The following is a 13,141-nucleotide window of genomic DNA, read 5'->3' as shown; positions in this document are numbered from 1 at the left end:
TGGGGGAATGATGTATCTTACCATTTGAACCTCACTGAAATCATCATTTTAATTTGATTTATTGACCTTGAAAGTGCTGCTATAAATAAAATAGTAATCCTCAACATTTTTCAAAATATAAAAACTGGTGAGTGTTTTTTTAGCAGTAGCTATTCATTTAGTTTATTGTTTTTACTTTCTGTGGCTATCTTTTTTTGTTTAACGTAGGAGTTTTCATTGTTGCTGGCAGTATAGGCTGTTGGGTACAAGATTTGAGGTGCAGAGATTAGCCACAACATTAAAGCTACCCGCATAAGTGAGTATTGGTTTTGCTTCATGTGGCTAAAAACAGCTAGCTGTCGGGGGGGAAGGGATGTGGGACCTCTGGTGGTATTCTAAGGATTTACCAGTGCTTCAGCAGTAGATCCTCTGAGTCCTGTGGTTTGCAGGGTGGAGCCTCCATTTATCAGACAGCACATCTGTGAATGTTTGATCAGATTGGGAGGCAGGTCTTGGCCTCGTTGTTGTGTTCTTCCAGTCATTTCTGGGCAGTTTTAGTGATTGCATTGTCCTGCTGGGGGAGGCTGGTGCCCTCAGGGAGTGTCCGATATGGGCAGTTTGTGCATAAACTCGCCATCAATGCCAATGACCCAAGCACTGACTGAGACTGAGGATCTCTCATGCCTATGTGGCATATTGGGCGGCAAAAGATCGCCACAGGGCTCGGTCTTGTGCCCGTGTTTCGGCTTCTTCCAATGGAATATTCGATGTTCTAAGGTCTTGGTAAAATGACCTTCGCCAGGTATTGCGGGGGCGTCCTCGGGGTCTTTTGGCACCCGGGGGCTGCCAGCGCACTGCTATCTTCGGGATCCTTGAGTCATCCATGCGAAGGACATGGCCGGCCAGTCGGAGTCTTCGACGTGCGACGATGTTGTGGAGTTTGACCGAGCCGCTCCTTTGCAGGACCTCTTCGTTGCTGATGTGTTCGGTGTTGTGGATCTTCAGAATCCGGCGAAGGCACCGTTGTTGGAAGACGTCCAGCTTGGTGTTGATGCTGGCCGAAGACTTCCAGGTCTCGCTGGCGTAGATGGCAGTTGGGATGACTATTGAATTCAGCAAGCGGAGCTTGCACAGACAGACCCAAGCACAGACAAAATAAATGATGGATGCAGCTTCTGGGTCTGAAAAGTGAAGCCAATGTGATCTTTCTTCTCTGTTGCCAGCAGAGGTCATCCCTGTGGTTACAAAAAGACTTCTGGCCCTTTTTTTGGAAAATCACCCTGACCTTTGTAATCACTTTAGTGATGAGTTTATGGGGGTCAGTTGCTAATGCCGCTCTCTAGTTTCAATGCCCAGTTTCAAACACGAAGATGACAACAGCAAGAACGCTCAGCTCGAGGCTTCATAACAGGATGTCAAAATCAGGTGAAGATTTTCTAGCAGAGCATCATATTGTAATAAAATGATTAATGGTATTTACTTCACCTGTTGTGGCTGGTCGCCTACTTTAAAGAAGCAACAGAATACGCCTGTACTGCGCTTCATGCAAAAGATGTGCTGCAGAAGAGAAGGCATATCAGCAAGAAATACTTATAGAACAGATTTGTTCTTAAGTACAAGAAAATTTGTGGCATTGACCAGTACAGCTGAAGGCATGTCCTGACTGTCCACGCAAGTCATTTGTGCATGTTGGTAGGTGATGTAGTTTAAAGATTAACCAAAATCTGGCAACCATCTAAAAAATGATTGGTCGTGTTGTCACCCTTGGATGGGATGAAGCTCTTTCCAAGACCGCGATTGACTGGAGACAGGTTGCCTCCTACCAGGTTGCCCTTACCCTCACCTTATGATCAAATGGTGACTGCAACTACTGGCAGTTGTTCGCCAACAGAAAAAAAAAAGCAACCAGCAGTTTTTCCTAGTTGCGTGGAGGTTGCCGTCCTATTTTTATTCTTTAGCCATTAGTGGCAGGAAAAGTCTATCATTTCACTTTTTGCTATTGCATGGCACACCAAATGGAAAATCTGCCTGCATTTGACACTTGGCAATGTCTCCGTTCATGTTGGTATTGACTGTCTATGCTTGTATGTGTATTGCCTCTTTGTTATTTGCACTTCTTCACATTTTCACTTGACTGACCACTGATGCAGTGCAAATTTCCACTGCTCTATGAGGATTGATAATAAATACTCAATCCTTTTCCATTAAGGATCATAACTTGAAGTACAGAGTGAGATGCGCGTCTTCTAATTCATCATTGGACAGCTTAATTCAGCAAATCAGCAACGCAATGCATTATTATTTCCCCCAGAATCTAACAAATTACTGTTTCGGCATCTCAAATGGTTTCGCAGCTAAAAGTTGTGTTGTGACAAAATGCCTCATTGCTGTTGTCATCATCCCTTTTTTTCCATGAAAGACTGAAGCTGAATGATCCCAGAACTGTTGTACAGTATATCCCACCCCCTCATTCAGATTTGTTAGGATTAGTCATCGTCCCTTTCACACTCTCAGCAGGTTTTTATAAACAAATGCCGAACCATTTAGTGTCTTCCAGATGGAAGTATCATTAACACTCGATAAGAAATCAAAATAGCATATGACGTAAGTGCTTTCTTGTCAGCCAGCTCCTGCACACAGAGGCGTTACTGACTGATTTTTGAAGGCGAGACAGGATGTAAACATAAATGTTAAAGTGCTTCAGAGGATCTAAAATGATCACAATTTTGTAAAACAGACTGCAGCTGCAGTAGGTTCTCTCTCTTTTCACTCTTATCCTCTGCCGTTAATAGTACTCAGTCTATTTCCCCAGCTCATTGGACACCCACAGTGATTTTACTGCAAGATGGCTGCACATTTCCTGCACACGACTGACGCAATATTCCTTCAGCGAGCTGCTAAAGAGCTCTCTTAACTTGATGCCTTTCCCTCTGTTTGGGCTAATTTCAATTAGAGTATGGAGGATTCCCAAGAGATAACTTCACATCTCTCACGAGGTGGAGGACAGACTGAAGTGTTTCCTGCATTGCAGCAGCCTCGACAGCTTCGTTGCCTTGCTTAAGGGCAGAGACGCTTGATACTGTAGATCTAATAGCAGACAGTTGACAGATGCCCGTTCCCTCACAGCTGGGATTGCACCTTCCTGTTCCCATCAGGGACAGAACTAACAGTGTCTCTGCTGCTCTGTCAGCTTTTGTCCCTGTCAGTTAATCGCAGCAAATCTCGTACCCCCACCCCCCCACTTCTTTTTTATGTTTCTAACTCACTCCCCTCTTTCCTCTACATTAGCTCCCTCCATTTTACCAGACAGGTGAAAATGAGACTGTTGTTTCTCTTTTAATGTTTTTTTTTTTTTTTTTACCCTCCTGACTGCTTGTCTACTGATTCTTCCTCTTACTGGCATTGAAGTTGCTTAAAGGGGACAAAACATTTAATTTTGGAGGAGGTTGATGAGAAGATCACCTCCGCTGGCTGTCTAGACTCCTCCAGGATTTTGGTTCTATTGATTTTTTTTACTGAAAATTGAATTTCGTGGTTATACTGTTTTTTCTGTGTTTGAGCCAATAACAGCAGTTTAAAGAAGAAAGAAAATTGGCTAATTTTCAAATAAATTGGAAACAAGAACTACTGGACAAGATGAGTGACGTGGAGATTACATTTGAACCATTAGAAGTCAGGATGCATTACCATGGCTGAAGGGGATGACAATCATTTGGATTTCATTTAAGGAAACTGAACAAAAATCATTTGAATTTTAAGCAACATTTTAGATGTTGTTTCAAACCACAGGCAGTCTGAAACATTCCTCAAAGTAATCTCAGTGACTGTCATTGTGTTAAGAATAGAATAGAATGCCTTTATTGTCATTATACAGAATGTACGATGAGATTGGAGGGTCACTCCTGTTCAGTGCCATGCAGTAGGAAGTCACACTTCCTAAAATATAAAATATACAGAAAATAAAACAATGTATAAAAATATATACATTGTTAAAAAAAAAGTATATACATATAATAATGAAGATGGTGAGTATTGCACTTGGTGAATGAATATTGGATATTATACAATGTAGGAGTGATAGATATTGTTCAGTATGAATAATATAATATTGCACAGAGATGTGGGTGTTGCACAGTTACAGTGGGTGAGTGTGTGAGTTCAGGGTGGTGATTGCTCTGGTGAAGAAACTGTTCTTGAGTCTGTTTGTTCTGGCTTTGATGCACCTGTAGCTCCTTCCAGAGGGCAGCAGGTCAAACAGGTCAAAGCCAGGGTGTGAGCTGTCCTTGATGATGTTCCTGGCTCTGCTGATGCAGCGGGAGGTGTAGATGTCCATCAGGGAGGGGAGAGGGCAGCCAAGGATTCTTTGTGCTGTCTTGACTACCCTCTGAAGCCTGACCCTGTCTGCCTCAGTGCAGCTGCCGTACCATACTGTGATACAGTACGTCAGCAGGCTCTCAATGGATGAGCGGTAGAAGGTCAGCAGCAGGTTTGAGTCCAAGTTGTTCTTCCTGAGGACCCTCAGGAAGTGAAGTCGCTGCTGAGCCTTCTTGATAACAGCTGTGATGTTATCTGACTGAGAGAGATCAGCAAAGATGAGGACACCAAGAAACCTGAAGGTGTGGACCCTCTCCACATGCTCGCTATTGATGTAGAGGGGAGCTGGGTCAGTCCTGTGCTTCCTGAAGTCGATGATGATCTCTTTGGTTTTCATGGTGTTCAGTACCAGGTTGTTCTCTGAACACCAGGCTGTCAACTTCAGGACCTCCTCTCTGTAGGCTGCCTCATCTCCCCTTCAGATGAGTCCAACCACTGTGGTGTCATCAGCAAATTTGACGATGAGGTTGTTATTGTGGGCCGGGCTGCAGTCATGGGTGTAGAGGCAGTACAGGAGGGGGCTCAGCACACAGCCCTGTGGGGATCCAGTGCTCAGTGTGTGGGTGGAGGAGAGATGTGGGCCAAGTCTCACAGTCTGGGGCCGATTGGTTAAGAGGTCCTTTATCCAGAAAGATGTGGGGGGGGGGCAGGGTGTTCAGTTTGGTGGTGAGAATATCTGGGATGATTGTATTGAACGTGAGCGTAGCTCTGCTGCTGCTCCAAGTGGCTCAACACAGAGTGGAGAGCTACAGCGATGGCATCCTCTGTGGATCTGTTTGCACGATATGCAAACTGATGGGTGTCAAAAGTCGGGGGGAGATGGTGCTGGAGAACCAGCCACTCAAAGCACTTCATGATTACTGGTGTGAGGGCCACAGGGCAGTAATCATTTAGGCTGGTGATGGATGACCTTTTGGGCACGGGGATGATTGTGGCTGTTTTTAGGCGGGGGGGGGGGGGGGGGGGGGGATGACTGCTTGGGCAAGGGAGAGGTTGAAAATCCTGGTGAGAATCAGGGTGAGCTGGTGGGCACATGCTCTGATCACCTTGCCAGGTACTCCGTCTAGTCCAGCAGCCTTCCTGGGGTTCAAGAGCACCCACTGTACCTCATGCTCCTGAACAGTGAAGCCCCTTTTCCACTGCCGGGGTTTGGGTGCCGGTGCCCGTGCTGTTCCCAAAAGAACCAGTGAAAAGTTTAAGAACGGGCCCACGTTTCCACTGCGCTTGCAAACCGCTCCTTTACGTATGAGTGTGGGCGGGTCCTCGTCTGGACACGGAAACCGAAGAGCACAAACGTGGGTGAACACGCTCCCCTTTCTTGTGCTGCGAACACGTTTTACAGTCCAAACAAAACTACTGCAGCATCTGTGTGCAGCACAGAGATAAACACAGACAGCGATTAGAGCAAGACAACAAGTACGCACTTTGTGTCCTTTTATCTGTGATATGAACTGATACAAAGCAGCAAGTTCAGCCTTAGATCCCAACCTAATTCACTGTTGTGAAAAGGGCCAGAGCAGATGTGTGGTCCTGAGGTGTCTCAAAGCGAGCAAAGAAATAGTTAAGTTCCTCCGCTAGTGACGCCCTCAGGTCTCCTGCTGTCACGCCACAGCCTTTGAAGTTTGTGATGTTCTGAATGTTAAGGTTTTCTTCTCTACGTTTCCGCACACTCTTATTTTGTAAGCTGCAATTTTTTTATTATTAAAAATGAATTCCCACGAACCCCTAAACACTCAATTTTTGAAATTTTTTCTACTCTCGGCTCTGTATGAAGTCTTTGAGAGTGGGTATTGCTTATATGGACATCTCAGGCACACAATTCTGGCTGTGAGTGCAGAAGCCCCACTCACCGGTTCAAACCTTCTATTAAAGAGGGGCAGCCAATCAGAAGAGGGTTGGCTTCATACAGATGTTTCAGACAGTGGATGAACTGACGAGCTGCACCAAGCCCCAGTTTAGGACAAATTAGGATTATTTTGAACTGAGATTCATGCAAAGCTGCTCTAATAGAGTTCAAGAATAAAAATTGGAGCTGGAAATGAGTGTAACAGTAACCTGGCTAGACTCAAGCCCATCCCATTTGTCATAGGGTGAGAGGTGAGGTGCACCATGAACAGGTCGCAAAGCTATCACAGAAAGACAGGCAACCATTCATGCTCACATTTACACCTACAGCCATTTTAGAATCATCATGTCTTGCATGTCTTTGGACTGTGGGAGTAAGGCAGAGAACTTGCATAGCATGCAAATTCCGGCTAGTGGATTTGAACTCAGAACTTTCTTCCTGTGAGGAAGTGCTAACCACTGCACCGTTGCACCATGACAAACAAAACCATTTTCTGCAACAGCTTTAAGTCCGACTGTTATTTCATGCATCTGAAACTGAAAAAACATCCACGTAAAACATTTTTAGGCACCAGACTGAAATGAACCAAAATATTTGCACAAAAAGGAGAGATCTGCACACTTGTATGAGCCACAGGATCTCCTTCAGGCATGGCTAAGGAAGATCCTGCGGGGTGAAACATTACCACAGGGAAATATGTAGAGAAATAAATAAATTAATAGGAGCCTTAAAGTGTTCAGACCTGGCCCCATTTTCACGCACACCTGTACAAGGTTGCTACATTTCTACTGCTCAGAAAATGTGGTCACATTTACATGTTTCATATTTATATTTACAGTCTTGTGAAGTGATGCGAAAAAACTTTTTGGAAGGTTTGAGTCCTGTTACATCTGGCATAAAACTTCATTTAAAACTGCATTTACTCAGGTTATCTTTGTCTAATAATAAAATGTGTTTGATGATCTGAAATATGTAAGTGTGACAAATATGCCAACAAAAAAAAAAGAAAAGAAAAAGAGAGAGAACTACTTGTTTACAGCACTGAATCGGGTCATATTCTCCTAAGGAAATTTGAGCCTTTTTGCAGTTCTGCTCCAGGATATCAAATTGGTCACTGCTATTTGATAACACAGCAGTTCTCCCCTTCTTCTTCCTGCAGCCGGCATCAAAGCAGCTCTACGAAGATGAAACCACCTCCTCTGTGTTTGGTTTGAGGTCCATTACCGACCCGTCTCCATCCCCATCTCCATCCCCCTGCAGCTCAGACCGGCCCCCTCTGGGCTGGAGTAGTAACAACAGCAGCAGCAGTACTGCCACATCTGCGACTACCGGACCGCCGGTCGCCGAGAAGCCCCGCTGGCACCTGGGAAGACGCACACCGGCGCACTTCTTACCGCTCGACATCACAGGTACAAAAAAAACCCCTTTAAATTATTTTACCAAATTAATTCCCAAATTAAGTTCAAAACAGGAAATTGAGGATGTTGGTAAAACTACAATGCAAAGGTGCATTTTTAAGATAATGGAAGTATTTTTGAAGTCTTTTTCTTGCCTTGTTTCTCAAGAACACTATAGTGAACTGACAGGAAAGGTGAGTGCATGCAACTGATTCAAAGTCAGTGCTCTGACATATGCATCTGAGCCAGCTGAGCCTCCAGGATGTTTTCATGGTGACAGCATTACGGGGGTTGTGCTGCATGAAAATTGTGGACAAAATCAGCATAGAAAGTGCAGCATTTCCTTGATCTTTCTTAGAACTCTTTGGGCTGGCATAGCTACAGTACCTCGGGGGAACACATGAATGTTTCATTGCCTCGACCAGAGTGATCCTGAGCCATCAAAGTAAAAGTGTTTGCTGTATTTTAATGGGTACGTGTAAACACAGAGACGACTGGCATCCAGCCTGAGAATTAGTGGTAATGTTTCCCATCCAACTGTGAGATGGTCAAACGCTCAAGTTGTCCTGTTTGAAAGTAGTGCTCAAGTTATTCGTTAAGTAATCAACAGAAAAATAAACCCAACATTTTCACACAGGAGTTTTTTAGTCATTCATAAAAGAAGAAATAAAAGGGAAACGTACTTTGGTTTCAGCCTCTCAAATATGAGTATTGAATATCTTTGGGGTTCTGATTGCCAGTCAACCAAGACAAGCAATTCGAAAGCATAACTTTGAGTTCTAGAAGGAAGGGATAGGCATAGCTGTTGGTCAAATAATCATATAATAATAGAAAATGGCATTAGTTGCAGTGTTGTTGAAGATGTCAGGTGCTCAGTGGGTGGAGGGGTTGGATTGAGGTTAATTATCAGGGCTGATGGGAGAGAAGTCAAGATGTTTGTTGGTGCAGCCAGGTGCCTTCGAGCATTTATTTTGGGATTTATTAGAATTTATGGCTTTAATATAAAATTTACACTGAAAATTTTATTTAAAATTAAATGTATTAAACCTCAATATGAGATCCTATTGGAAATGAATCATCATTTGGCGACTCTCAGATGGCTCTTGTCACGTTGAGAATAAACATGATTTTATCTCCAAATAACGACAGTTTTTGTCAGCAGTAAAAAGAAAAGTGCTGCTGGTTTTTTTCTGCACACTTTGTGATTTTCCTTCACCGTCGCCTATGTTGTTCCCGAGGGAGTTGGGTGACAAGTGTAAAAGCGAGCGTCATGGGAAATTAGACTGAAGGGAAACTACAATATGCAGTAAATCTGAATTTTATCTCTTTGGAGGTCGCATCAGTCCAATTTGGCTTTGACTTCTTTGTGGTTGTGTTTGTAGTGTGGAAAAATGGGGGTATATTTGAAGTACATGCTGGAGAAGCAACACAATCTTGTCTTCTTCCAAAGAAATACTAAATGATAAGTGCTAGGCTTAAAAAAAAATAAACAAAACTATCCAGTTGGCTCTTGCATTACTCCTGTTTATTGACTTCTATAGATACCTGTGCCACATAAAGCATGGGCATCTTTGACAGTCCTCAAATCACCTGCCTCCATCTCACCCTATCCCTAGCATCCTCCTCTGTAACACCTTCACAACATCCATGAACCTCCTCTGTGGTCTTCCTCTATCTTCCTGGCAGCTCCGTATTCAACATATTTTGTCCAATATATCCACTATCTCTCCTTCGTACATGCCCAAACCATCATAAAGTCTTGTGAGGCCAATCCGTGATTTCATAATTCCATTAATTTTGTCAAGATCTCCAACACCACTGACAGAGCCTCTACCATGTTTTTCAGGTGGCTGTAGACACTCCCTGTTGTACCTCTCTCCTGAACCAAAACGGTCAAATGTGGATTCATCATTCCATCAGCCCATCAGATTTTCAGTCCAGTTCTTGTGTAGTTTGGCATACTTCAGTCTTTTCTCCCTGTTTCCCTTCCTTAAGAGTGGCTTCCTGACAGCCACCCTTCCACTGAGACCCTTTCTAATGAGGCTTCAGTGAACAGTAGATGGATCAACTGAAGGTCTCGGGTCCTGTGTGAGGTCTTTGCTGGATTTTTTTTTCCTGTTTCTTAAGGACATGGCTTTCAGATACTGTTCATCTGCTGTACATAGTTTATTTATGCTTGACCTTGATTCCTTAGAATTCTTTTAAGGACACACTGCATACCATGCAGAGACATGCCAAATTTTCAGCTAATAGCTCTTTGGGAATTAGCTTATTGGTGCAAAAATACTATTTCATGCCTGTCAAACTCTATAGTTGGCCTTTTTGTAGATGTCACTAAAACAATGGGAACAAATTCTGTGTTTTTGTAACAGTCTGCTAATTGCAAAGTATCTAAAGATACTATTTAAAACTGGTTCTTTGTTAAGTTGTCTGTTATGTGTAGACACAACACTGGTTCATCCCTTTAGTTTGGTGCCTTTTTTTGCCTCAGTGATTCAAAAAATAGCTTAACAAAGGACTTGTCTGAAAAAGAGTGAAAAAGCAGTCAATGAACAAAGAAGAAACTTTGAAAACCTTCAGAAAGTCTGGAGAACTATCGCTCAGGTCCACTTTAAAAGATTAAAATAAAGTCTGGGTCCTTGGAAGCAAAATATAAAGAAATGAGGGGTGGTGCAAGACTTTTGCACAGTGCTGTATTGTTGAAACTTTCTAGTCAGGTGTGTACTTCATGCTAGCTGCCTGTGCTGTCAAGAATTTAGACTAAAAAGCATCTTGTGTTCCTGCAGCTGACGTTAGTTACTCAGCATGGGAACCATCAGTCACCTTTTGAAATGTATTTATGTCACATCCAATCCACTTACTTTACTCAGGCGCTACTTAGTGATAGTCAGTCATGCTGTTCCCTTTCTTGCACTCTTTTTTTATTTCTCCACCAAACTTGATTTTTGCCCCATGAGATTGGCGCTAAGGAAGCCATCTGATAACAAAAGTATAAGGTAACATTTTCAGATGTAGTTTTCGCCAGTAAAGCAGACACATGCTGAAAGGATCCGTGGCATAACCTCACCAGGTGCAGAGGTTTTATTACTTATTAAATTCAGTTGAAGTCATGAAGAAATAATCAGGAGTGATTTAAGAGGAGAACAGATGCACAGTATTATTAAAACAGTGGGAAAGCTTCAGCATCGGTTTGCATGTTAATGCCAGAAGGCGCAATTCAGGTTACACTGCACGATGTGGACAGAATCCTGTTTGACCCGAGCTTAGAGGGAGAAAATACTGCAGAAACAAGATTTGACATCGAGGACATTTTCTTCCTATGATCACATTCGCTATCGCCCTCGCCCATCTCTGGCAGTCAGCTATGCTCGTGTGCATTGCCTTTGTGTGTGTATGGGTGCGTGTGTGCTGTCAGAGCTGTTAGTATGCTGTGGTCACCCTCAGCAACATCGTTCTGACACTCCTGCTTCCACTCAGCCTCCTCCTTGTTTACTTTGCCTACGTGTGTGTGTGTGTGTGTGTGTGTGTGTGTGTGTGTGTGTGTGTGTGTGTGTGTGTGTGTGTGTGTGTGTGTGTGTGTGTGTGTGTGTGTGCGCGCCTTTGCATGTGTGGTCCTCCTGGTTTTTTGGCATAGCAACCACTTCGTCAGTGGGTGCCTCTCCCCTCCTTCCTGCGCATATCCATCTATAGTTAAATATCCCTTTCTCCCTTTCTCCTCCTCACTCACCCTCCTCACCCACTGTGCAGAGGAGGAGAAGGTCAGGTATAATGATGCATGCCTGTGGCGTTGTACTTGGTGGGCATTCACTTCCTTCAGAGGGAAAGAGAGAGAGAAGAACTTTGAGGATACGACTGACGTTCTTCTGTTTTTCTTATTTTCAGTCCATCACACCTGTCTGTGGCTTAATGGACTGAAAATGAGTCAAAAATATTTTTTTTCATGTATATAAGTAGCGTTAGCAAGCAGTGTCCAGACAGAGGGAAATAGCATGCTTACTGGGGACTATTTTTAGCTGCGTACGCATACATATTCTCTGTTGTGTATGTGGGTTTGAGCCACGTAAACTGCCATGCCCTCATTAGTGGTAATGAATTACTGTGTCACCCTGTGCAGAGGTGTGGCCCAGTTATTTGTTTCAAACACAAATGGAGCTGAATTGCACAAAGGAATGAGGCAGCAAAGGGTTTGGATGCCCATATAACACCTATTATTAGAGTTTCTCTCTGATTTGTTTTGGTCTTTTTATAGAATTTGGGTAAAATGAGAAAAATATAAAATATCGTCAGACTTATTCAACTTGTCACCATCCCTCTGCCTCTTTTTCCACTCCATCACTCGCTTTTCTTTTCGCCCCTATGCCAGCGAACAGGTAGCTCTCAGCCAGCTTGCTGTTGCCATGGTAACTCACCACTCTTCTTCCTCCCCAAAAAAAGAAGAATAAAAAGAAAAAAAAAACCAGCAGCACCAAAAAACAAAAAAAAGGTGGAGATGTGCAGAGGGTGACAGAGGATAGAAAATGCATATAGTCAGAGACACAATGAAAGAATAATGAATGAAAGGTGGTGAGAGAGCTTTTTTTTTTTTTTTTTTTTTTTGTCACAGCACCCGCCTCCCATTTTCCTTCCTCTCCCTCACATCTCGCTCCAGCAATTTTCATGAATGACTGAAGCACTTTAGCCTGTGAAAGATGTGAATGCAACAGAGGCTGACAGACAGGCAGCGTCAGTCTGTGCTTATTTTTTCTCAGCGCCATATAATAACATATACGAGAGCCCTTGGTGATTTGGAGGGTTTGTTTTAAATTGCAGAAAGGCAGAACATTGTGTCTCTGAGCAGCCCCACCAAACACCAAACATCCATGAGCATTGATTTGTGAGCGAAATCTGATCAGACAACTCAAAAGACGTCCCAGGTGAAATTTAGTATTTTCAGACTTTTACAGAGACTGAAATTCAACCAAATTTCAGCTGTTCATCGTTTCATATTTACTCAAAGAATTATTTTTAATTGATTAGAGGACAAAAAGAAGAAAGAATGCTAAAATCGAAAGTGTAACATGTCTATGTTTTTATTTGGTTAAATTGCTCTGGTCACACGATGTCCACATATTATCAGCGGGCAAGTGTTTTTTTTAAATATCAAAAACATGTTAATGTCATGACCTGTCCACGATGTATGCTGATGTAAAAAAAAATTTCATTTATTAAGGGAAAAGAATTATCCAAACCTGGCCCTGTGTGAAAAATGTAACTGCCCTCTAAACCTAATAACTGGTTGTGTCAACCTTGGCAACGAGAACTGCAAGAAAGCTTTGTGATAACTGGAAATGAGTCTTTCACATCACTGTGGAGGAATTCTCTGCTCTTATTTGCAAAATTGTTTTGATTTAGTCACATTGGAGAGTTTTCGAGCATGAACGGCATTTTTAAGGTCATGCCAAAGCATCTCTGTCTGATTTAAGTCCAGACTTTGACTTGGCCACGCCAAAACCTTCATTTTGTCTTTTTTGAGCCATTTGCTGGTCCATTGCATAACCCAAGTTTG

At 43.0% G+C, this 13,141-nt stretch overlaps 1 protein-coding gene across 1 annotated transcript in view; it reads left to right on the top strand.

Moving 5' to 3' along the window:
• Nucleotides 1-13,141, top strand: part of nhsl2 (NHS-like 2) — a 233,597-nt gene that overhangs the window by 191,417 nt on the left and 29,039 nt on the right. Inside the window, exon 4 of the mRNA XM_030753635.1 lies at nucleotides 7,359-7,608. Coding sequence (XP_030609495.1) covers nucleotides 7,359-7,608 — 250 coding nt within the window. The remainder of the gene's footprint in view (nucleotides 1-7,358; nucleotides 7,609-13,141) is intronic.

Source organism: Archocentrus centrarchus, chromosome 18 (assembly GCF_007364275.1).
Source record: "Archocentrus centrarchus isolate MPI-CPG fArcCen1 chromosome 18, fArcCen1, whole genome shotgun sequence".
Classification (NCBI taxonomy): Eukaryota; Metazoa; Chordata; class Actinopteri; order Cichliformes; family Cichlidae; genus Archocentrus; species Archocentrus centrarchus.
Note: the sequence above shows the minus strand (reverse complement) of the source record. Positions and strands in the feature narration are given on the sequence as shown.